Raw genomic sequence first — 26,797 nt, forward strand, 5'->3', positions numbered from 1 at the left:
CTTTGTTGCCCGGGCGGTGTGTTTTGGATCATTGTCATGTTGGAAGACCCAGCCTCGTTTCATCTTCAAAGTTCTCACTGATGGAAGGAGGTTTTGGCTCAAAATCTCACGATACATGGCCCCATTCATTCTGTCCTTAACACGGATCAGTCGTCCTGTCCCCTTGGCAGAAAAACAGCCCCATAGCATGATGTTTCCACCCCCATGCTTCACAGTAGGTATGGTGTTCTTGGGATGCAACTCAGTATTCTTCTTCCTCCAAACACGACGAGTTGAGTTTATACCAAAAAGTTCTACTTTGGTTTCATCTGACCACATGACATTCTCCCAATCCTCTGCTGTATCATCCATGTGCTCTCTGGCAAACTTCAGACGGGCCTGGACATGCACTGGCTTCAGCAGCGGAACACGTCTGGCACTGCGGGATTAGATTCCCTGCCGTTGTAGTGTGTTACTGATGGTGACCTTTGTTACTTTGGTCCCAGCTCTCTGCAGGTCATTCACCAGGTCCCCCCGTGTGGTTCTGGGATCTTTGCTCACCGTTCTCATGATCATTTTGACCCCACGGGATGAGATCTTGCGTGGAGCCCCAGATCGAGGGAGATTATCAGTGGTCTTGTATGTCTTCCATTTTCTGATGATTGCTTCCACAGTTGATTTTTTCACACCAAGCTGCTTGCCTATTGTAGATTCACTCTTCCCAGTCTGGTGCAGGTCTACAATACTTTTCCTGGTGTCCTTCGAAAGCTCTTTGGTCTTGGCCATGGCGGAGTATGGAGTCTGACTGTTTGAGGCTGTGGACAGGTGTCTTTTATACAGATGATGAGTTCAAACAGGTGCCATTCATACAGGTAACGAGTGGGGGACAGAAAAGCTTCTTACAGAAGATGTTACAGGTCTGTGAGAGCCAGAGATTTTCCATGTTTGAGGTGACCAAATACTTATTTTCCACCCTGATTTATGAACAAATTCTTTACAAATCCTACCATGTGGATTCATGGATTTTTTTTTTCACATTCTGTCTCTCACAGTTGAAGTGTACCTCTGGTGCAAATTACTGACCTCTGTCATCATTTTAAGTGGGGGAACTTGCACAATCGGTGGCTGACTAAATACTTTTTTGCCCCACTGTATTATTCAGTGGAAGCTGTATATACAAGTAAACCTTCTTCCCCACAGACATTTTGACTTGTCACAATAAGGAAAGCATTGGTGGAAATAATGATGGATTAGTTCCATTAAGCATCGTAGTAAGCCATTATAGTGAACCAGCATGAATAAACGCAGGACTTCCCCTAAGTAAAATACAGCCATCATTAACACACCTCGGCTTTCTTTACTTTGACAAGACAAAATGTCTACCATGAAAAAGGTCTATAGTTCTTTCCAGCATGCAGCTTTTTCAAGCCGACTCCTAAATGGCATTACATCCTATATAATTGTCCAAATCAAACCTGGAAATAAATACCAGACTATAAACTGCAGGCGATGTAATGTGAGGACATTTCAGCTCCAGCAGAGATTTCTACTCTGGTGACTGCCTTCGAGGTCCTGTATAAATCATTACCACTGCTCTGGCTGTGTATAAATTCCACAATGCACAAATGTCTCATGTTCATATCACAGCTATGATTTATTTTGCATTTTCTGTTCTAAGGCTGTGTAAATGTTATTTCAGTGGCTGTTCCACACTGGCAAAATTAAGTTTTTAGAGAAAGCAGCGCTTCTCTGATGTATAAATGATTGGAGATTGTGAGAACAGCAGTGTCAACTCCCAAATCACTGCTATCTGCTTGTGAAAATTGAATATTTTGATTCAAAGTCTTTCTGGATAGACTGTAGTACTGCTGCTATAAACTGCATGTAACTAACACATAGGGCCTAACAACTCGTAAAGTGAGCAATCATGACAACACAGTCTGAAAGGCAATTAAAAAACATCACCATTAAGGGAAAAAAATAACTGAAAAGTTTAGAAGGAGGGTGACGCATCATTAGAGTCACGAAAAGCAATAATATGTCAAAAAGAAGTGAAAATAGATACATTTCAAAACCATGTTTTTCGAACTTAAAGATAATTTGAGTTTCTAGTTTGAAAATATCACGGTTCGCTGCAGGCACTCATAAAATAATTGCTTTACATTCACTCTGCTTTGGTGTTTCCAACATTGCATTGTTTCCATTACAGCTATTAGAGAAACAATGCATTCTCATACTCAGGGAACCACTGGGTAACTCTTATGATGCTAGTGTTGGAGAGATACGCACGAGGTATTCTTTGGGTTGTGCCTTGATACATTGTGCACTATGCATCAGATAGCCAGACCATCAATCGAAGACGAAAATGATGTTTCCTAATGGGTCCTTCATGGCCGTCCATATGTGACGAGCTGGTGCTCAGACTCATGTCACTGTAAACTGTGTCACAGCAGTGGCTATGACAAAATGCCATTACTGTAATGGCTTGTGAATGAGAAGGAAAAATGGTGGCTCACCAGCATCACTGCTTGTATACAAGGAAGTCACTAGAAAGTCTTCATTTAACATGGTGGTTATTTAAATATGGGAATCCATCAAACTGCGATATAAGGAATTCTACTACCAACACAGCTCTGATGTGGCAATGAAAAAGAGAAAGTCAGGAGTTAATGGAAATAGATGAGCAGGGTGTGAAATGTAACAGCAAACCTGACGACATTCAAATAATTAAGACCAACACAGACAGATACTTTTTGCTAATCACACTAAGAAATGCTGCGAATTGCCTGAGCAAGCTTTTGGACAGTAGCATTTGTAAAATCATGCAAATGAACACACAAGGTTATGTTGAATTTTACTTTATGACTGTTAGATCCAAATAATAGGTGTTGGAAAATGTACAGTGGCTTGCAAAAGTATTCGGCCCCCTTGAACTTTTCCACATTTTGTCACATTACAGCCACAAACATGGATCGATTTTAGTGGAATTCCACGTGAAAGACCAACACAAAGTGGTGCACACGTGAGAAGTGGAACGAAAATCATACATGATTCCAAACATTTTTACAAATAAATAACTGAAAAGTGGGGTGTGTGTAATTATTCTGCCTCCTGAGTCTTTGTAGAACCACCTTTTGCTGCAGTTCCAGCTGCCAGTCTTTTAGGGTTTGTCTCTACCAGCTTTGCACATCTACAGACTGAAATCCTTGCCCATTCTTCTTTGCAAAACAGCTCCAGCTCAGTCAGATTAGATGGACAGCGTTTGTGAACAGCAGTTTAAAACTAAACTGTAAAACTAAATTTTAGAGAACCCCAATCACTTGGAGGTTCTCTAAAACTTGTGCGATGTGCGATCGTGGCTCAAGAGTTAGTCAGAGGCGTCACCAGTGTCTGGCCGCCTCGCTTCTGTCAGTGTGTCCCAGGGCAGCCGTGGCTACAGTGTAGCTTGCCATCACCAGCGAGTGAATGACTGAATGTAGTAAAGTGCTTTGGGGTCCATAGGGACTAAGTAAAGCGCTATACAAATACAGGCCATTTACCATTTTTTGGAGCCTGCAGGACAATGACGGCTGGAGCAGCTATTAGTTGGACTGGGGAGTTAGCTGCCGAGTGCATCCTAACTACTCTATGATACTTTAAACCTGATGCTAAGACTTCTTTTGAAAAGGTGTGAAGTCTATGATAATAAATAGAAGCTTCTCGGTGTAATGGGCTCAACACTGCCAGAGCCAGTTTCACACCTTAAAAAGTGTTTAAGCTGAAATCGTATTAGTTACATATAAAAATGGTTGCAATGAACATGAAATGTACAAATGAAGCCAAAACTATGAGAAGGTGTCAACACATGAGTGTGGATGTTACACTAATGCATGGCTTCTGCTCAACTTCCTGTGCTGTGATTTAACTTGTTGAGATCAACTGGTGTTTATTATTTACACTGTCAAACTCAAAATTACAAGTAATTAGAAGTAACACACACACACACACCTACACACACCCACACACACACACACAATGACTGTGATTGTGTTAAAATGGCATTTGACCAAGACAACACAGCACCAAGCTAGCAGGACATATGTGGAGGAGGCTCAGCATCTTTAGATCTCTCCACCTTCAGTCAGCCCTCGTTGACACAAACACATTAAGACACTGAGATCATTATAGTTAACTAAAACTAGATGTGAGGAAACAAACTAAAAAAAAGGACTGTTGAAAAAATTTATACATTTGAAAAGATTCTGTGAACTTTGAAAACTACGGTAAAATAAAAACATGAAGAAAGCCGTAGCTTTAGTATCTGTTGGAGATCGTTAAAGATTTGTGTTACAGCTTTCATTACTGATGAGGCATTGATGAGCATGCTTATTGATACTCTGTATGTCTAAAGGGCTGTGAGTCAACTGCTTTCAAAAGGTTTTGTGCTTTCATTGTAACGCCTGTACTGATTTTTCTGACTGTTGCCTCTGACACGTCTAAATATGACACATGTTTATACAATAATACATTTACCGGAACAAATGCATGTGCTGCAGCAGCAATTATTGTGTTGTTTAGTTGTTTCAATTCTTTCTCTCACCTCCTGATTGTGCAAAATGTTTTATTAAGTTTTGAAAGTGTAATTTCACAATGTTTTGTGTTGTTTATGAGCCAAAGAGTCGCATTTTGTAGCTCTGTAGGGGTATACTCTTGCTGTGCAGCAGTTTGCTCCACAGCAGACCAATAAAGTTGAACTTAAACGCGACACAGCGTGCCCATGTGTGTGCTTGTATGTGTGTTTCGTCTGTGTTGGTGTTGGGTGTGTATGTGTTTTCTGAGTAAGTGTTGTTTGTGCTAAGTTCAGCTAAATAAGCAAGAGACGCACAGTCACAGTCACAGCTACACATGGCAGCTTGCCTTCCAGAAGGGGTGTGTGTCCATCACACTCTCCTCTCGGGCAGCCATTGCCAAAAGACGCACAATTTCACAGTGAAACAAATAAGTCCTATTTAGTATTCCTCCCAAAGTGCAGCAGAAACCGAGCATACACTGTACACCTACCTGTCAAGTGATACAGCCTGATTTTGTCAAAATCTCTTTGCATCAATGACTCCAGCATGGAAGAACTACATTAACTGCGATTATTCTGCCCCTCGTTTGTGGCTTGGTTGGGTTTCTTTGGCTGGTGAATTTCTCAGGTTTCCCAATAGTGGGCAGTATTACCCCTTCAGTTTGTGGCTTCTTCTTTGGTTATTTGGTGTGCACTACACTGCCCCCTTTGGTGATGGGTTGTAAGCAGCAGGCAAAGTTCACGCAGGCAGTGTGAGAAAATGCATGGAGCAGAAAACAAGCTGCACAACTTTAAGCCCAGTTTACATCGTTGGGGAGTTTGTTGAGCCATAATCTGTAAGTAAGCAATGTCTAGCTTCACTTTCTGTAAGATTTGTTACTTTCATGTTACTTAAAAGGTTATTTGAACGTATGGTAAATGGCCTGTATTTATATAGCGCTTTACTAGTCCCTAAGGACACCAAAGCGCTTTACACATCCAGTCATCCACCCATTCACACACAGGTGATGGCAAGCTAGATTGTAGCCACAGCCACCCTGGGGCGCACTGACAGAGGCGAGACTGCCGGACACTGGCGCCACCGGGCCCTCTGACCACCACCAGTAGGCAACGGGTGAAGTGTCTTGCCCAAGGACACAACGACCAAGACTGTCCAAGCCGGGGCTCAAACCGGCAACCTTCTGATTACAAGGCGAACTCCCAACTCTTGAGCCACGATCGTATAAGGAAAGATGTTAATGATGAATGTAAAGCATAAGGAAAGCTATGTTGCTAACTTCTGTTTTGTTTATAAAATATGTTGATACTGATGCTTACGTATTATTTTACTGTATGTTCACAGTCTTACAAATTAAAAGAGGAAAAAAGGGTCTTCAGTTAAAGACACAAAGACAAAGCGATGTGTCCTGTCGTTCCTGGAACCATCTCCTCTTATGTTAAGCTCGCTGCATAGGGTGAATAGCCATACATTCACCTGAGGGCAGCAGAGTAAGAAGATTATCTATCTATCAAGCACCCAAGATGTCTCAGCCTGAAGCGTCTCTCCCAGATGGTGGTCCGGTCAGAGTGCCACTCACGCTCTTCACGCTCTTCACGTCGTTCATCCACCAGTCAAGCTGCAGCCCGAGCCAGAGCAGAAGCAGAAGCCGCCCGCACCAGAGCACAGTACGCGAAACGCCAGATCGACATGGAGGTTGAGAAGGCACGCATCGAGGCAACACTAAACGCTCTAAAGAAGGAGGGTGAGGCTGAAGCCGCGCTCGCCGCAGCTCATGTCCTGGAAGCGGCAGCCGATGAGGAGCATGACGCCGTTGACCTCACAGAACAAGGAGTCTCCTCTAAGACACCTCCTTCCATCAGACGTGCTCAAGATTATGTGAACGCTCACTTCGCTAATCGCAGCTTGGTAGTTAATGAAGACGGAAAGCCTGATACAGGACAACTGGTTGGTAATAACAACGCTCAGCATCTACGACAGAGTCAACCACCAGTTGCCTCCTCTCCAGGTGAACATCTCACTGATTTTGTAGATCAGGAGCAACCAAAGTCCCCTCCTATAAACAGAAAAACTGACATTTCAATCCAGCCTAAACCTTCATTGCCTCCAAAGACTGAAATCTCAGATTTCACAGCCTATCTAGCATGTCGTGATCTGCTGACAGCGGGATTCAAGGTTTTCGACAACCGTCCTGAGTCTTACTTGTCCTGGAAGTCCATTTTCCGCAACGCCATAGAAGGCCTCAACCTCAAGTTCAGCGAAGAGCTTGACCTTCTCAACAAGTGGCTCAGCGGGGAGTCACTACAACATGCGCTGAGGATCAGGGCGGTCCATGTGAACAACCCACACGCAGGTCTTCAACGTTTGTGGCAACGTCTGGACAAAAGTTTTGGTTCTCCAGAGGTAGTCGAAGCATCACTTTTCCAACGCTTACAGTCTTTTCCAAAAATATCTAATAAGGACACTAACTTATTGCAGGATCTTGCAGATCTCCTGTTGGAGTTAGAGTATGCACAAAGTGAAAATTATCTACCCGGCCTTAGCTTTCTGGACACCCCAAGGGGGATAAACCCGATAGTGGAAAAGCTCCCCTATGGACTCCAGGAGTCCTGGGTGAAACAGGGGACAAAATACAAAAAAGGACAACGGTGCAGTTTACCCACCTTTCTCATATTTTGTTCAGTTTATAAATGATTATGCAGAAATGAAAACAGATCCTAGCTTTATGTTACAAAGTTCAAACATAGTAGCTCCAAAACCTGATAAGCCATTGTTGAAACCAACTAAATACAGAGGTGCGGTTGCAGTGAACAGAACAGATATTAGTCAAACAAATGTCACAGCTCGAACGTCAGTTCTCAACCCAGACAGACAATGTCCTATTCACCACAAGCCCCATTCACTTGCCAAATGCAGGGATTTTAGGTCAAAAAAACTAGATGAAAGGAAAAGCATCCTCAAAGAACATGCTATTTGTTATAAGTGTTGTTCTTCCACAGGTCACCGAGCTAACGATTGCAAAGCCATTATCCAATGCTCGGAATGTAACAGTGACGCTCACGTGTCTGCCATGCGTGCTGGCCCACCTCTGTGGGCAACCAAGGACTCTAACCTCCTGCCTCAAAGCCACGGCAGGAAGTCTGATCCTTCAAGCCCTGTAACCACAACTGCTTGCACAGAGGTGTGTGGCCCACGTCTAAAAGGCAAATCCTGCTCTAAGATTTGTTTAGTCAACGTGTATCCCCGCACAAATCCTGAAGAGAAAAAGAGGATGTACGCCATGTTGGATGATCAAAGCAACTCATCCTTAGCCAGGTCTGCTTTCTTCAACATGTTTAATGTGAAAGGCACTATGCTCCCATACACCATGAAAACATGTGCAGGTTTGTCAGAGGCTGGAGGACGCAGAGCAACTAATTTCGTTATTCAGGATGTAAATGGGGAAGTGTCCATGGTGCTGCCCACACTGACAGAATGTGATCACATTCCAGATAATAGAGATGAGATACCCACCAAGGAGGCTGTGTCGGCTCACCCTCATCTACACGCACTCGCTTCACAGATCCCTCCTCTGGACCCAGCCGCGGACATTCTCCTCCTCTTGGGCCTGGACATCATCCAAGCTCACAAGGTTCGCAGTCAGATAAATGGTCCAAACAGTGCACCTTATGCCCAACGCCTCGATCTGGGATGGGTGGTTGTAGGCGATGTCTGCCTCTCAGGTGCCCACCAACCCACAGTAAACTCTTTCAAGACAGACATTCTGAATAACGGGTGCCCTACCTCCCTTAGCCCCTGTGCAAGAAAAATCTATATAAAAGACAAATACACAGAAAGCTGTCCTAAATTCGAGAAGACACAAGCAGAAGTAGGCAGACACATTTTCCAGCAAACAGCAGATGATGACAAAACGGCTCTTTCAGTAGAAGATGCATTATTCCTGGAAATTATGCACAGAGACTTTACTAAAGATGAGGTGAACAATTGGGTAGCTCCACTCCCATTCCGCTCCCCCAGACAGCGTTTACCCAACAATAGGGACCAAGCCCTTAGTTGCTTAATGACGCTCCGCAAAACACTGAAAAAGAAACCTGAAATGAAAGAACATTACATTGAGTTTTTAGACAAAACTTTCAGTAAGGGCCACGCTGAACCAGCTCCAGCTTTAGCTCCAGAACAAGAATGCTGGTATCTCCCTAGTTTTGGCATTTATCACCCTCAGAAGCCAGGAAAAATTAGGGTGGTTTTTGATTCAAGTGCACAATGTTTCTCTCAATGATGTGCTACTAAAAGGGCCAGATCTCAATAATACTCTTGTGGGAGTTCTGATGCGTTTTAGGTCCGACCCATACGCTGTCATGGCCGACGTGGAGCAAATGTTTTACAATTTTGTTGTCAGAGAAGACCACCGCAACTACCTTCGCTTCTTGTGGTTCAAAAACCATGATCTGGATGGAGAAGTACAGGAATTCAGGATGAGAGTCCACGTGTTCGGGAACTGCCCCTCCCCATCAGTGGCCATTTATGGACTGAAACGAACAGCGATGGAGGGAGAAAAAGAACACGGCAATGATGTAAGAGAGTTCATTGAACGCCACTATCCATTATGTGGATGATGGACTAAAATCATTTCGATCATGGTGCTGTTTTTTTTTTTCTACCAGCAGTTTTTTTCTCTTGTGCACTTGAACCATTTTTAAATAAATATACTGAGACAGTTTTTGCTGCAAATTGTGTAAGGTTCCAGCTTAACTCGAATCAAAGCCACAAGTGTCAGAGACTGGTGCTGTTATTGGGAGTTCAGCTCGGTGCATCAGCAGCCTTACCGTACACCACACGACGTTTGATCACAGTTTCGACAAAAGCAAGTATAGATTGTCGGGTGTGCAGTAAGTAGGAGTGGGAAAATGTAGCACTGTAAAATGTTCACATGATTAGGCATTGTAGTTAAGAATTGTTGTCTTCCCCAAAGAGCTGAAAAGACATTGTGTCTGCATTAATTTTTTAAATGTAGAAAGTTAGGGAGCCTTCAGTAGGAAGATACAAAAAGCTGTTTTTTACAGCAACATATAATTCTCCATTTATAGTATTTTCCATTTACCTGCTTTCACAGAGTCATTTACTTGGACACAGTCAGTACTTGTTTCAGCAAAATTGCCACCAGTCTGGAGTCAAGTCGATGCTTTTGTGCCTATCGTCTCTCTTTCTCCTCTCTGTCTCTGTTCTTTAAAAGTATTACTTTCAAACAGCAAACTGTATTTTTGCATTTTTTAAATTCAGGCTCACAGCTTCCATTGACATCCCCAAGTACTATTAAAGATTTATATAAGCCTGTAGCCAAAAAAGTACTTTTCAAGGTAAAAGACAAGGCTTTCTGCGACAGTTAGTCCGGTTTGAAAAATTCCAAAATAACAACGTACTGTGGGATATAAAAAAGAACATTAAGTTTTAAAAAAAGCAAAAACTGAATCTGAGTTCAATGTTGCTACTGTCCACAACAAGGTTGTCTTATTTTGAAGTGCTGCAGTGCTATAGGGTTCTTGCTAAGCCAGCATACATGGTAGAAACTCTAACGTCATCTCCAGGGTCATTCGACGTTCAGTCAGCTCTTTCTTAAAAATTGAGAAATATACATCAGATTATTGCAGTAAAAGAATTAAATTATAATTAAATTGTTATTTTATTTATTTTAGTGCATTTGCTTATCCACTAAAATAAATGCAATTAAATAAACTTCAAATTGGTGTCCACAACAACTTTTATTCTTTGACAACTTTTATTTTGAAACAACTTTTCAAATAGGACTAGATGTAGACAAAAAAATCAAATTCAAATTCAAATTCAAATTTTATTTGTCACGTACACAGTCATACACAGTACGATATGTAGTGAAATGCTTGGACAACTGCTCGTGACCTAAAGAAAACAAAAAAGGAAAAGGCTATGAATAAGATAGGAAATAAATATGAAAAATTAAAAAGGGTAAATTTAACTAGGAAGGAATAAAATATAAATTAAGGTTAAAAATGAAATAACTGTACAACACAAATTAGAATGAAGGGTAAATTTAACTGGGAAGAATAAGATAAAATATATAAATTAAAGTTGAAAATAAAATAACTGTACAACAAAATACACAATACACAATATAGAACTATATAAGAATGTATGAAGAAATCTAAATCTAAATAAATATATACACAATAACAGCAGCTGTACAAGTATTAACCGGAAATGAAGAATATAGTGACCAGTGTTGTGCAAAAACAAAGTCCAGAAAGTCCAGTGTGTGTCACAGGAAATTCTGCTATATTTGCCCTAAAATGAATGTCACACCTTTTACATAGATAAAAAAATTATATTATAAGCACAGCAGCAATGAAGAACAGTACTAAAAGACAAAGTATAGTTGATTTTAAATTCTACAGCTTAGACTAAGTTGAAAAGAAGATAAGCCTGTGAGTCAACGACAGCTCTGACAGAAGAGAATGGGGCACCTCGTACGACCGGCAGATAAAAGATGTGCTGCGGACAGACAGACAGAAAGAAACGTGTCTATTAAAAACATCCATCATTGTCTAAAGATCTGCTTCATGGTTCGATCTCTCATAGTTTATTTAAAGATGGATTATTACAGGCACTGAAGGTGGGCTTACACTGAATAAATGTGATTAAACGATTTATATCTCTTGCTCTAACTTAGTTCTTGCAGCTCCGTCACCACATCTCTTCTCTTTAATGAGAACAATGTTTTTATAATGATTTTTAAATTACACTTTGGGATAATCAGCAGAATTATTGTCATAAATAAGCAAGATTTCAAAATCACAAAATAGCAGGTACTGTACGTTGTAGACATTTATTTTCTAAAATGTCCAATTTGTATTTCTTTTCTCCTTTTTTCTCTCCTAAAACTAATTGTGCCTTCATCTCCAACACAAAGCAATTAAATGAGGAAGAGGCTGAGGTTGGGAGATAATGGAAATTTATTCCACGCAGTAAATTGAGAATTACAAGTATATGCACTGTGCGTGAACGTGATGAAATAAAAATGGACATCTGCATTTTGGAAGTGAGTGCACAGTCACTTGAAGGACTGGATCTTACGCTCTAGTGATATACTGCTACTGTCAAGCCAACCCTCTGTTTTAAACTGTTTGAACAGCAGAAGACGCAGATCCAGCTCTTCTCCGCAAAAACACCGTGTTTTCAGTTTACTCTTTTCAAACCTAGAAGAAAGTATGAAAAGACAAAAGGAAATGCAGCTCAAACATTACTAATCCATCAGATGCAGCATATATCCTTAAGCAACACACTCAAATACTGCACAAGCACAAGTACATCTGTTTAATGTAAACCCGCAAAGAATGCACACGCATGTACACACATTGGGCAATACATCACTATGCAAACAAAACAAGGATGTCCAGCCATGCATGTGCATTTAAATGAAGTGGCTCTCAGGCATGCACACAAACATACAGATCACTTAATATAAACTCTGCAACACGCACATAAACACAAGCTCACAATAATACACAGTTAAGTACATAGACACACATCAGCTCATTTCTCTGGGAAATAAGATTGTGGAAGGTGTCACAGATGTCAGCAGTGACTGTCACGCCCCAGGGGATTCTGGGAAACGAGAGCGATAAATGAAAAAAAAAAAATTGGGGGAGTCTGACTTTTGCAGGGGAGAGGGAGATGTGAGTACAAGCCAAGGAGATGAAGGCGAAGGAGGAACAATCAATTCTCTGACACCTCTAAATGTGCACTTGATGATGCATACCTAAACAGGCCTGAAACGGTCCACAGGGAGAGTGAAAGGGAGTGAAAGAGGTGAAGGAGGAAAAGGTGGGTACAGAGAAAGTGAGAGACTAGATTAATGAAGAGAAATTGGGAAGGAAGGAGATAAAGGAAGAACTAAGTTGGAGAGATTGTTACATACGTCCATTTGAGCCTTAAATGGCACTTGGTCCTCAAAGGACTCGGATCTAAGTGAAGCGGTCAGCCTTGTAGGTTGTTCCTGGGTCTGTAGAGAATGAAGAGGGAGAGAGGAGTTGCATGAAGATGAGAGGGAGGTGAAGGAGCGGCCACAGATTGGCCGTGGGACTCGCAAGTGCTCTCACCCTAACCACAGTCCATTTACCGCAAACCCTCAAAAAGCTTTTGGTTAATCTGCATAAAGACTGAGATAAGAAACCTTGCATAAGCCTATTTTTCCTCACGATTATCTTCAGGGCATTTTCTACACTTTAGAAAGAGAAAGGCAATGTAATGATAATAAGTCACCTGAGTTAATTAGAAACATGCATGCAAAATCTGGCCGACTAAGGAAGAATTAATGTGCAATAGTCTTTAAAATGAGATGAGTGAACCTTTGTGTAACAAGTAAAACCTCTGTTGAGTGGATGATGGCTGTAATAATGTACTTTTTTAAGTACTCAATGGAATGTGTACCTGCCCTGTGACCTTGGGGTATGAACATGAGACCTAACAGAGTGTCCAGCCAAAAGGAAACCACATCACCAGTGGTTTCCTTTGGGTTGAACATTTTTTGAGTGTCCTGATTCTTGATTAGGAAATTTGTTGGGTGACGTCTTGGACTCTGTTTTGTTCATCGGGGTCAATCATGAGCAGAGTCTACAGTGTTTAGATCAGAATCAGCATGGCAAAGACTTCATTCCGGCCCACTGTCATGTTTTCAAAAGCCATCCAGAGAGCATAAATTTTGGAATTTTAACAGTATTTTTAAAGGTTTTAGTTTTTCCTGCCCATAAAAACCTCCCTCATGGTCATTCACAACACACCAATGTAATTCAGTTATACATTTTTGTGATTTTGAACAATACTTTTTCCAACCAAAGTTCAGAGGCAGATTTCTTTCATTTACTAGAGCAGCATTTCTTTACCATGTAGAAAAACGTAATGTGGAAATTGCTCTTCTTTGTCTTATATTAAGATAACTCATTAAATGCATAGTGAAACTTTTTACACTGATGGAAATTAAAGTTTCAACGCTCTGGCCCACTTCATGCCATAACATAAAGTGGGCTGTATGTTGCCTGTGATATAAAATGAGTTTGGCATCCCTGGTGTAGGTGACACATATAGCATACAAAGTAACAAGCAGAACATTGTGCTGTTAAAAGATAACCAATGTTATTCTCCTCATGTGGTTTATTAGTAAAACTGTACTTGTTGCTAAGCTGTTTAAGGCAGGACTGCACTATAATACGATCAACTCATAGTTCTGCGTATTTTAAGAATACATAAAATCATAAAGAAACCCGGGTGGAAAAGACTCACACTAGAATATGTGGAATGACCTGAAAATGACACTGGTGGGGCCATGTTTAATAGCCTGGAGGAGCTAAGAAAGAAAATGTCTTTCCTGCTTCAGAAAATGTGGATTGAGAAAACAGAAAGCCTTCAAAGCTTCCTTCTCTTTGTCCTTTCTATTGTTATTGTACAGTCAACTAGAGGCCACACCGACTTTCATACCGGCAGTAAATGCCTAACCAAGATCTATGAGATCATCAGCCTGTTTGAGGTTTATGATGGTCTCATTTAGGGCTGTTTGATATAACGATATATATCGGATGACGATATAAAAACGTCTATCGTTTCATTTTACGCTATCGTTTGTTTCGTGGTGTCGCAAAATAAACTGTTTACGGCAATATTTTTTCATCGTTTTGATGGTCACTGTAGTGGCTATATTAATTTCTTAAAGTTCTGTCTTTTTCTTATGTTTAGTATGACCTCACTATGGACAGACAAGCAACTGTTTTTACTCGTTGTCGTTAGCAACCACGACGGTAAAACAATGGCATGGCTCCGCCGTCCGCTTGTTTGTTTTGCATATTAACCTTTCACAATAAAGCTCAAGATCCTTTTCAAAATAAACTAAATCCCGTGAAAGAGTATGCAAAAAGAGGCGTTAGGTGCCAAAAAATAAACCTCAGACTCAAACATTAGAACAGGCTTTTCCCCGCAGCACGCCGTGTAATAAATATTCACAAAGAAAACGGCGGCCGTTACAACTTATGTCTAAAAATGTATCGTTTAATGTATCGGTTAAAAGTCATAACTCCAGGTACGCAGCGCCTAGCTGAAAACACTTCACGCAAGTCGAGCTGCCTGAGATTCACAGAATTTACAGAAAAGTTTTAATTTTTGTGATTTATACGTCATCGGGATGATAGATGTCTTATATCGGGATTTGGTCATATCGCACAGCCCTAGTCTCATTGTCAAATAGGAGTGATAGGACATGGTCTGGATAAAGTAAGGGTGTATGCTGCACAAATAACTGATAGTACCTCTTTTCTTTTACAAACATGGTGAATAGCAGCATTATATTACAATCAAAGCACCACTAATAATGTTCACATGCCAGCAATAATCCTGCATTAGGAGGTAAAAAGAAAAACTGGATGTGGACATCTAAAACAAAAGCCTAAACGACTTCTGAATCTGGATGAGATGATGGTGTCTTTACTCTCTTTGCTGTCCAGATGCCTCCACAGGAATGCGAGATAAGAAGGAGGGTGTGAGCCAAGGCTTTGTTCAGGACAAATCCAAATAATCGAGCTCTGGCAGCATAGGGAAGGAAGATAGGGAGCTTGAAAGGGAGCTTGGCCTTGCTTGTTGACACTGTGAGCCACTGCAGGGTCACAAAACTTTAAGTTTAGTGTCTGAGACATGCACTTTTATGTCAATGTGTTTTGTTACAGGAAAAATGTTTCTATGTTTCTTTACCTTCTTTTAAATGTGCAAGCATGCCCTTTTGTCTATGGTTAGATTAGTTTAGAATTATCTTTTTAGACTTTCTCAGCAAAGACATACTGTTTTGGGACATATTGTTTTAGATTGTTTTATCTCTCACAGCCTTCTCCCAGCTCTCTGCTGACGAGACTAGCGCCACATATGGAGTTGTTTATTTTATTTGTTTTGTATTTTCTTATCCTGTTCTCACTGTCTTTCCTATAAAAATTACCAAGCCACTGTGCATGGTGTGAGTTGTTCTTAGCAGCTCACCCGTGTACACGTTTGATAAAGAAAGTAACTTTGTCTCATTGTGTCTTTATTTCTCCTGGGTTTTTTACAGAGTTTTCCCTCAACATTTCTTGGTCCTTCGGAGCCGGAGCGCCTCCATCGTGTCCCATCTCCGTGACCAGTCCACGTTGCTCGTCTGTCGACAGCCCACACACTAGGTGTGTGGTCAAAGACCAAGGGCGTTAAATTCGAGTCTTGGCCAACGTTCTTAGAAAGCGACCCACGGTGGTGGGGCCCGATCGAGGTGGACCAGACCCGGCGACACTGACCAGGTAGATACAGACACACTGACACAATCTTGCGTAAAAGCGTATTTTAAATTCAGGGAATTTAAAATAGCGAAAGTAGCTCGTCGCGACTGGAAGCTCCCCACTTCTGTGGGTTTAAAGTAGCTCGTCGGCTGGTAGCTTGGAGCTCGTCGACTGGAAGCTCCCCACTCTTGTGGGTTAGGTTTGGAGCTCTGAGTAGCTCCCCCAGCTGGGTCAAGGGAATAAGTAGCTCGTCTACAGAAAGACTGGCAGCTCCCCTTATTATAAGGGTTCCGATCGCGCGAATAAGTGTGAATGTGAATGTATGTGTGTATTGTTGTAACTAACGGAGCAAGCTGACTTTTCACGGTCCAATAAGAGACTGAGCTGCTCCTACTGTGTTTTTCTTTTACTGCTATTCACTGACGTGCTGGTGAGTTGAGAGAACGGTCGAGTTCCGTCTCGTAAAGTTCACACCGCTTTTGGAAATAGTCTGAAAGTAGAAGGGCGTGACCAACCACTCTCGTCTCTAATACCAGCGAAGGTGATAGCAGCTGTATTGTGTATTACTTAAACAAAAAATAAGTAAATACATAAATAAGATGGGTAATCAAGCAAGTGAAATTAAAACTCACTCCTGCTGACGAGCAGTGGTGAGAAAAGAAAAGTCCAGACGCCGGAAAAAAACAGTGTCTGTAAACTGAGAGATTTAAGAAAACAAAATATAAACAGTCAGAAGAATAGAACTCAACTGCCAGTTTAGTAAAACCAGAAGACGAGACACTGTGCAGTTCCCACAACCCTTTTAGAAAGCCATCACTCATTCCTGCAGCCGCATCTGCAGCACCACCCATATCAGGAAGAACTTAATAATCCCTTATTAAGTGAAAACTAGAGATCAAAGTAGTTTGAAGTAGTTTAAAAGGGTTGAAAACAGACCCCACTGAGTAGATATAAATATAAAAAGTACGAAATAAAGATGAACAAAGGGAAAATTACAGTAGAAATTATCTTTAGAGTATTTGAAATTAATAATAGCAAGGATAACAACCTGTAAAGTGATATTATCAATGAAACACAGTTGGCATGATGACCATGCCCACAATGTATAAAATGAATATAAAGCAAATAATTCACACGAAAATATTTTAATAACATAAATAAAGTATATTAAGGCTGTGTCACTGTTCAGCCAAGGACAGTGTGTGAAAAGGTAACTGTCTCCACCTTGGGAAAAGGATGATTCTGCAGGTCATCTGAAGCCCTTGATGGATACAAAATAAAATATAAATAATATATTATAATAGACCTGCCTGGTCCGCCATGCAATAGAGAGAACAAATGTGACCGCAGATTGGATGAATTCAAAATTATCTGTTTGCTGAATAAGATGATCCTAACTATCAAATTGGCTCAGTAGTAGTATAGTGGTACACACTGATAAAATATTATAATATGCTATTGCTGTCATATAAGACAAAGAGGATAATATTAACAATGACATAATATTAATATGAAGAGGCACCTTAATCGGTTATGATGTGAGGTGGATAATTGTTAAGCAGTAGTCTGCATCAAGCTTAAGGTTTGCTGAAACTCAGTGTAATGACATGTGAGATGAAGACAATACAGAGAATAACTAAACTAATGAAGTGCATAGAGGCACTTGACCAGCTTGAAACTTATCATCCTAGAATGACACATTGCTGAGATATTGGTTGTTATTATAGGTGTGCTCTATAAGCAAAACCCTGTAGACAACAGCTAAAACTACAGGATTGAGAAGCTGAATTAAATATGTAGACACTGCTAAGCTGATGAGCATGTTCCACATTTTCTTTTCTTTTTATTTATTTGTTTCTTTTAGAGCAGAAGCTGCTATTCTGCCCAAAGAAAGACTCTAGGTCTGACCAACCGTTTCAGTCATGGGCAAAAAGATGTCAGTCAATAAAATTCTAAAAGATAATTTATTGACGAAAAATATATCAAGAGATAAAAGATAAAACAGTCCAGTGTCCCACTTAAGAATTGTATAAAAACACACAGTCCCAAGGCCAGAGCCAGCTATGCCACACAGCCAAGTTGCACTCCACATGTTGCCTTTAACAGGGTTAGAAGTTGTCCTTGGAGACCCACCACCCTGCAAGCATATAGTCAGTGGTCACTCAAGCCTCTGCAACTCTGCTGCCTTTAGGCTGTGGCATATAATAGGCCCTGGACTGCACAGAGAGACAAAACGACACACTTAATATAAAATTCATAGCGCAAAACCAATCCATCCCAATCATATCTGATTTCATCACATTACATACCTGCACAGAGAGACAAAACAAAACAGCAGTGGTTGTAGTGTGGGCTATAAGTAGACCAGTGTATCAGTGCAATCAAGTACACCTGCCTCTAATTAGTCCAACCTCATTCCAGCCATTGGCTCACCAAAAATGTGACACACACAAAACCACTCCCAACCCAGTGAAACTTCACACAATAATATGGAGCTGAATTAACACAGGCACATTAGTCTAGTATGTTACAAGCTGCATGCTATTAAAAGCCAACATATGCAGACTTCTGCCTTGTACGGGTGGCAGCATTTTTTTTTTCCTCTTTTTCTTTTGTGTCCTGACACGTTTATGTTTTTTGTTTTTGTTTGATTATTTTGTTGGTTTTGGAAACGAATTTAAACGAACTTGTGACCATACTTGAGAATCACAGTGACACATAGTGATTAGGCATATGATTGAAAAATGCCTAGGTTTAGAGCTGTGAGCTATGAGCAATGCAAAGTTAAATATATATATTTGTATAAATGGGAAACAACCCTAACTTGAAAGTTTGAAATGTGTGAGATCCATGCATTGTTTGAAGAACTAGAAATTATCTAAAACTGCCTTAAGTGAAAATGTAGAGTTGCATCTATTCTCCCAAACAAAAAAAACAAAAACCAAAAAAAGGGAGAAGCATTCTGTAACTTAAAAATAAGGCTGACTGTTGACAACAGACTAAAACACTAATTCGCAGGTGGCTATCAGGAACAGAGAGGCGAGCAAAGTCACAAACACCAAGGCCGCAGACAGCCACGCAGAAACAGCAGATAACATAGAGACAACGCCTGCTAGAACCGTGGAGAGGAAGGTCACTTCACACGAGATTGTTGCGCATGTGAAATACACAAAGATAAACAAATAACCATTTATATAGACAGCCAGTATGTTTTCTCTGCTGTGCATCATTTTGCAAAAAATCTGGAAAACCAGAGGAATGATTACACCAACTGGCAAACCAGCATGCCAACCTCTTACAACGCCTACTGACTCTTTCATTACTACAGGCAACAATTTTGCTGACAGAGCAGCAAAATAGGCGGCACAACAGGCAAACATCACATTGATGGCAGTAAACACACATCAGATTCCACTGGATGTGTTGAAAAATGAACAAAAAGCAGCAAGCACAGCAGAGCAGGCAAAATGGCTAAAACACGGTGCAGTTCTGACAAACGACTTAATGATGTGTTATGGCAAGCCAGTGTTGCCAAAATTCCTCCACAAAATGGCGGCATTAGTGACTCATGGCTGTACGCATTTGTCAACGGGGGGACTGACCAGTATTGTCAACTCTCATTTCTACACTGTAAATTCTACACAATACTCTCATTTCTACACTGTAAATTCTACACTGTAAATTTTGAAACCTCAGCAAAACAATTTGTCAGAACATGCATGACGTGTCAAAAATATAATGCTCAGGGTAACCTGCGACCACAAAGAGGCCGTTTTCCAACTCCGCCTCATCCTTTTCACACAATTCATATGGATTTTATTGAACTAAGCGAATGTCAAGGGTCAAAATACGCCCTAGTGGTTATAGACGTGTTCTCAAAGTGGCCGGAAATCTATCCAGTGAAAAAGGCAGATGCAATTTCAGTAGCAAAGTGCCTGTGCAATCACTTCATACCCACATATGGCATCCCAGCTTTGATACGGTCAGACAACGGCACTCATTTTGTAAATGATGTCATCACTAAGGTCTCTGAAGCACTCGGTTTCAGCATAAAACACCACTGTGCTTATCACCCTCAGAGCGCAGGCCTTGTAGAGAGAACTAACGGCACTATAAAACAAAGGCTCAGGAAATGCATGGCAGAAACAGGAAGGCCGTGGCCTGAATGTTTGGGTTTAGTGAAAATGTGGATGCGCTTAACACAAGGCTCCCATAAACTAACTCCATTTGAAATCATTCATGGCAGGCCGTTTCCACTGCCTATTACCAGTCAATCAGAGAAAACACATTAGCAGAATGGATGTCTAAGCTGTTAGAAAACAAAGAGATCATTGTACATAATCAACAACCTGATGATGTTTCTCCAGTGTCTTGCAGACTAAAGCCCGGTGACTGGGTTCTGATCAAGGTGCTCCAAAGGAAAAACTGGAGCACACCCAGGTGGGAGGGGCCATACCAAGTCCTCCTCACTACACCGACCGCTTGCAAAATTGCGGAACGACCATCCTGGGTCCATCAGAGTCACTGCAGGCGAGTCAGTGAAGCCATCTAAACACAGCTGACGGCAGGCTTGCCTACTTGTTGTGATCTCGCCCGGTGGAGGGGTCAGCTTTCCTGGCCGGGGGGTCTACTCGCGACAGGAGGGTGTGTCCCGTCGTCATGAGGTGGTGGCTCTTATCAACTGCAGCGGCCCTGACCATGGCCGGGCTCCTCACCTTTGCTTCCGTGAGGGACAACAAGTCACGCTATATGGAGAAAAGGCAGACACTGTATGACAAAGGAAAGTACACCAAGTTTCCCCATGGCTACGCCACTAACTTCTGGTGGCAGTTTATGAACACTACAGCTCACTTGAATAACAAAACTGACTGCTATGCATGTACCCATATGCCCCTATCCTCGCAGACGTCTGGCCTGTGGCCGTACAGCATACCTGAAGATCGCAGTTGGTGCCTGTTGGGCCTGGCAACACATCCAGGCTACGGTTTGGTCCAAAGCCAACTACAGCATCCCAGCGAAAGCAACCTGGAGGTCATCATCACTCACAAATGTGAACTGTTCCGGACAGACATACCTACTGACCTGGCCCCAAGTCTCAGACCCGCTGCCTGATGTAATTCTACTGAACAAACTGAACGCATCACAACTGCCAGTATGTGTGATGAACAATGGCTCGCGGGCAGTGGGGGAGCTGCCTACTCACCTATGTAAGCACATATACACTTTCTGCCCACCAAGGAACGAGAGGAAGTGTATGGCCTGTTCAATCAACGCCACCTGTGCCAGTAACACGACGCTGATGGGCCTAAACTGTCGCTCCGACTACAGCTACCGAATGCCACTACAAACAAAGACTCAGTACCAGACAGGATGTGCACGGACGGCACCCAGCAGCAGAGGAACCAGAGTTTTGGCTGACTGGTACTTCCTATGTGGCAACAAGGCTTATCTGTCACTCCCTGAAGGTTGGGGAGGTCTGTGCGCCCTGGTGGAATTATCAGATCACGTTTTCTTCATGCAAAGTGTTGCACATCACCCAAGCAGCCGGCAGAGACGTGAAGTGGACATCGCCTCCCCCAATTCTTTCGGCATTACCGTGGACACTGGAGTGCCGGGAGAGTTTCGCATCTGGGGAGGAGGAGTGAAATTCTTACAGAGCTTGATCCCCGGCATTGGAGTTGCCGAGGTGCGGGATCATGTGGAAATCAACCGATATGCTCTGCTACGACACATCAACTTGACTAAGACCCTGGGAACCGCCTTAGCAGGAGAACAGCAGGCCATCAGAACGATGGTGCTGCAGAACAGACTGACACTAGACCTGCTAACAGCATCACAAGGAGGAGTTTGCAAGCTGATCGGGGAAACATGTTGCACTTTTATCCCTGATGGATACGAAACTGGAGGAGACATTTATGAAGCTTTGCAGAATTTGACCGCTCTGCAAAAATATGTCACTGAACACACACCTGGAGCAGCTACAGCACAAAGCTGGCTGTTCAGCGGTTCATGGCTGGCTGCTGTAGCAAAGCCATTTTTCCTTCTAGGTCTCATCATGATAGCACTGCTCATATTAGTGTTGTGTGTGTTGCCATGTCTAAGAGTAATGATTTCACAGATGATAACAACTACAATGACTGCTTATGTTGCCGTGCCTGAAGAAGAACAACATCCCGTTGCAATTCTGTTAGAGGAGAACTTGTACTAGCTGCTAATAAATGACGTGGTGATTAAAAATGACTTGTCAAGTGATCATGCACTGATTAAAACATTAGTAGGTTATGCAAGTTTTCATGCTTTTATTTTTTTTTTTTTGAAGTCTTGACTTTTAAACATAAAGTTTTTCATTTTAAATATAACGTTTTCATGCTTTTATTTTTTTGAAGTCTTCAGTTTTAAACATAAAGTTTCCATTTTAAATATGAAGTTTTCATTATTTTACATATAAAGTTTTCAATTTAAGGTTTGCATCGTTTTAAGTATAAGGTTTCATGCTTGTATTTTTTGAAGTTTTCATTTTATAATATAAGGTTTTCATCCTTGTATTTTTTGAAGTTTTCATTTTACATATTAGGTTTTCATCATTTTTAAATATAAAGTTTTCATTTTACTTTTCATCCTTTTATTTTTTGTAAGTTTTCGTTTTAAAATATAAGGTTTTTATCCTTTATTTTTTGTAGTTTTAGTTTTATTATTTTTTCTTGTTTATTCCACTTGTTATTTCATTTACTATGATTTTCATTTACTATGTTTTTCTTTTTATTATTTTCTTTTGTTTTATTCTTTAGACCAAATGACTGCCATTTCTGCTATGCTGACATTTTGAAAATTTAAAAATTGCTTAAGATACTTAATAAATAACCTTCACAGACAATTGTTGTATACATTTAAAATAAGTTAAAACAGGAGGGAATGTTACAGGAAAAATGTTTCTATGTTTCTTTACCTTCTTTTAAATGTGCAAGCATGCCCTTTTGTCTATGGTTAGATTAGTTTAGAATTATCTTTTTAGACTTTCTCAGCAAAGACATACTGTTTTGGGACATATTGTTTTAGATTGTTTTATCTCTCACAGCCTTCTCCCAGCTCTCTGCTGACGAGACTAGCGCCACATATGGAGTTGTTTATTTTATTTGTTTTGTATTTTCTTATCCTGTTCTCACTGTCTTTCCTATAAAAATTACCAAGCCACTGTGCATGGTGTGAGTTGTTCTTAGCAGCTCACCCGTGTACACGTTTGATAAAGAAAGTAACTTTGTCTCATTGTGTCTTTATTTCTCCTGGGTTTTTTACAGAGTTTTCCCTCAACATGTTTACAGTTTTATATGTTGTTCTTATGTCTGACTTGTAACATTTCTTTGATACTTCCTACATGGTAGAAGCTTTAATTAGAGAATGTGAACTATGAAGCTAATTACTGTTGCATCATGCTACTGTCAGCACTGCATTTTTTTTGTATGGTTAGGCACATTGTGTGTCAGGGCTAATGACCCTTGAAGCTCTTCAAATTGGACGAGACTTGTCCTTTGATCCTTTTAGGGTCAGGTGTCCTGTGATTGAGAATAATATTGTGAATATTATGTCAGGAGAGGGTTTCATTCATCTTTAGAGAAAGTAAGTACACTCCTTCATACCTTCAAACCTCTAACATTAGAATCAAGGGTCAGATTAGATGACAGTGATTAGAAACTTCTTAGGGAGTGTCTTAATCCTTCTGAGAACTAGGATTTGGTGTTCTCTTTGCCATCAAAGTGAGTAGCGTCACCAGACCGAGACTTAAAGAACTCTAAAGGCTTTCAAAAGAAAAGATTGTGGATGACTTTGAGTCTGGCAAAGGATGTAAGAAATCAAATAATTTGATGCAATTCATTCTCTAGATAAAATAATCCCAGTGGTAGCCAATGAACATATTGAATGTTCCAGATAAAGTTGTTTGGTCAAAGTAACATTAGACACTGGTGCAGGTAAAAAGCATTATTCAGGTTGTCAGGAATGAAACTCAGTACTAAATGCAAAGTACGATTGAACATTATGATTTCGATTTCAATTGAAATGTTGCATTTGGATTTCAAATGGAGAGTGCATGCAAAAAAAGACCCTCAAATATTTTTCAGCTGAAGAAATTTCAGAGTATTCCAAAATTGCAGCTGCTGTCAGAGACTGCTAAGCAACGATACAAGATGTGCAAAGGAAGTTATTTTTACTGATGACAGTATTAGCTTTAGGAGAAATGGGTGTATTTATATTTTCCACAGTTGAATATTGTATCAGTTGATATTTTTGTTGACTAAATGTTTTAAAAGTTTCCTTGAGCATCAAGCACACCCTGTCTGTATCTGTAGGCGCCTTTTCAAAGAGGATTAAATATTTGCTTCTCCTAATCAAGGCAGAGCTGCTGGTTGATCCTACAGGGATGAAAACCTGGATGGGGCAACAAAAAGAAACTATCTCAATCAAACTTAATACTGTACTTTTTCTTTTTCCTTTAAATAAACTTATACTTATTGCTTTTTATTTACCATATTTTAGATGAACTTTTCTGTCTTCTTACCCCATGTTGTCCTGCTTCCTCAGACTTAGCATGGGTTTTAACTTTTTAATGTTTTACCGTGAAAAAAGAAAGTATGATGAAGGACCTTAACTATTTTCCTCCGGGTGTCTGGGGTGGAAAGCGAAAGCTGTGACTCTGTCTTCTCTGCAGAAAGGCAGCGCTCCATGTCTGGGCTCCTGCCGGGGACTCTGAAATATTCATGGTATAAATATTGCAAGGCTATACGCCTAATAAAAGCACTGGTCTTTATTAACGAGGTGACTGAGGGATCCATTGATCAAGCTTTCTGTTTTATGTCATGAAGACTTTCTCCTCTGCCACTTCTTTCTTTGTCTCCCATCGCCTCACTCTCACTGCTCTTTCTCCATCTTACATTGACTCCTTCTCTTATACACATACTTAGTGGCTCTCAGGCAAGCTTTCAGTCTCAGGACACAGCGTACTCGCTGCTTTGCAAGTCACATGTTTATTACCAGATGACACTTTGTCTCTCTCTCTCACCATCATTTCATGTTTCTATCACTCCTCTGGCAGTGAGAGCAGCGCTAGTCTGGGTTTTAATGGCAGCCCAATTAGTCAGCCTGTCTGAAAGAGAGCTGGCACTTTTTGATTTAGCTAAATGGTCGGCACGCCGGCCTAAATGAGAAGCCCTTAACATCAGAGCTCAGTGATAGAGAACGAGACACATTGGATGATGATAAGTTTGCTGCTCAGGATGTCTGTAACCTCATTTCACTGCTGTAACGGTGACCTGCAAGTAAGTTGAACTATGAACTTTTACTTTGCGAATGTGACAAGCAAGACGTGTCCTACAAACTGTGGTACAGGACTCAGACTGTCCCCCCCCCCCCCCCCCCCCCTTTTTTTTTTTTTAAATTGAGTGCATATTTTACTTTTTGCCCTTTTGAATAGACTCAGATTTTATATAAAAATGCATGAACTTTACATTTGACTCACCTGGGTCAGATAAAGCTGAAGCGTAAAAGAGCACACTGAGTTAATTTTAACAGTTTCTATAATCACAGTTTTTAAAAAGGTCAATGTACAAATGTTATGGTAACGGGGATGGATTTACAGTGGGGCAAAAAAGTATTTAGTCAGCCACCGATTGTGCAAGTTCCCCCACTTAAAATGATGACAGAGGTCAGTAATTTGCACCAGAGGTACACTTCAACTGTGAGAGACAGAATGTGAAAAAAAAATCCATGAATCCACATGGTAGGATTTGTAAAGAATTTATTCGTAAATCAGGGTGGAAAATAAGTATTTGGTCACCTCAAACAAGGAAAATCTCTGGCTCTCACAGACCTGTAACGTCTTGTGTAAGAAGCTTTTCTGTCCCCCACTCGTTACCTGTATGAATGGCACCTGTTTGAACTCATCATCTGTATAAAAGACACCTGTCCACAGCCTCAAACAGTCAGACTCCAAACTCCGCCATGGCCAAGACCGAAGAGCTTTCGAAGGACACCAGGAAAAGTATTGTAGACCTGCACCAGACTGGGAAGAGTGAATCTACAATAGGCAAGCAGCTTGGTGTGAAAAAATCAACTGTGGGAGCAATCATCAGAAAATGGAAGACATACAAGACCACTGATAATCTCCCTCGATCTGGGGCTCCACGCAAGATCTCATCCCGTGGGGTCAAAATGATCATGAGAACGGTGAGCAAAGATCCCAGAACCACACGGGGGGACCTGGTGAATGACCTGCAGAGAGCTGGGACCAAAGTAACAAAGGTCACCATCAGTAACACACTACAACGGCAGGGAATCAAATCCCGCAGTGCCAGACGTGTTCCGCTGCTGAAGCCAGTGCATGTCCAGGCCCGTCTGAAGTTTGCCAGAGAGCACATGGATGATACAGCAGAGGATTGGGAGAATGTCATGTGGTCAGATGAAACCAAAGTAGAACTTTTTGGTATAAACTCAACTCGTCGTGTTTGGAGGAAGAAGAATACTGAGTTGCATCCCAAGAACACCATACCTACTGTGAAGCATGGGGGTGGAAACATCATGCTATGGGGCTGTTTTTCTGCCAAGGGGACAGGACGACTGATCCGTGTTAAGGACAGAATGAATGGGGCCATGTATCGTGAGATTTTGAGCCAAAACCTCCTTCCATCAGTGAGAACTTTGAAGATGAAACGAGGCTGGGTCTTCCAACATGACAATGATCCAAAACACACCGCCCGGGCAACAAAGGAGTGGCTCCGTAAGAAGCATTTGAAAGTCCTGGAGTGGCCTAGCCAGTCTCCAGACCTCGACCCCATAGAAAATCTGTGGCGGGAGTTGAAAGTCCGTGTTGCTCGGCGACAGCCCCAAAACATCACTGCTCTCGAGAAGATCTGCATGGAGGAATGGGCCAAAATACCAGCTACTGTGTGTGCAAACCTGGTAAAGACC

The 26,797-nt window shown here is 41.2% G+C and overlaps 2 protein-coding genes across 8 annotated transcripts in view; both read left to right on the plus strand.

Annotated features, from left to right (window-relative positions):
- The window catches only part of LOC308404416 (syncytin-A-like), a 213,214-nt gene extending 190,076 nt beyond the window's left edge, over window positions 1-23,138 (plus strand). The window contains exons 1-2 of one of the 4 annotated variants that reach the window (XM_080894447.1): window positions 15,167-15,190; window positions 15,643-23,138. In XM_080894447.1, the coding sequence (XP_080750573.1) occupies window positions 20,715-22,049 (1,335 nt within the window). In that variant the 5' untranslated portion in view covers window positions 15,167-15,190; window positions 15,643-20,714 and the 3' untranslated portion in view covers window positions 22,050-23,138. Of the gene's footprint in view, window positions 1-15,166; window positions 15,191-15,223 lie in introns of those variants that run through there. The other 3 variants (XM_080894449.1, XM_080894448.1, XM_080894450.1) reach the window with 3 other exon arrangements.
- Window positions 4,884-9,701, plus strand: LOC308404317 (uncharacterized protein). Of its 4 annotated transcripts, none has more exons than XM_080894339.1 (3): window positions 4,884-5,364; window positions 5,871-6,929; window positions 7,526-9,701. In XM_080894339.1, exons 2-3 carry the CDS (start codon window positions 6,078-6,080, stop codon window positions 7,685-7,687), a joined length of 1,014 nt encoding a protein of 337 aa, XP_080750465.1. In that variant the 5' UTR covers window positions 4,884-5,364; window positions 5,871-6,077; the 3' UTR covers window positions 7,688-9,701. The 4 variants fall into 4 exon arrangements, with proteins under 4 accessions (XP_080750465.1, XP_080750463.1, XP_080750466.1 ...); XM_080894340.1 differs by having other exon boundaries at window positions 4,886-5,364; window positions 8,018-9,701; XM_080894337.1 differs by having other exon boundaries at window positions 5,871-9,701.
- Window positions 23,139-26,797: the final 3,659 nt, after the last annotated feature.

Source organism: Rhamphochromis sp. 'chilingali' (assembly GCF_963969265.1).
Source record: "Rhamphochromis sp. 'chilingali' genome assembly, chromosome: 10".
Lineage (NCBI taxonomy): Eukaryota > Metazoa > Chordata > Actinopteri > Cichliformes > Cichlidae > Rhamphochromis > Rhamphochromis sp. 'chilingali'.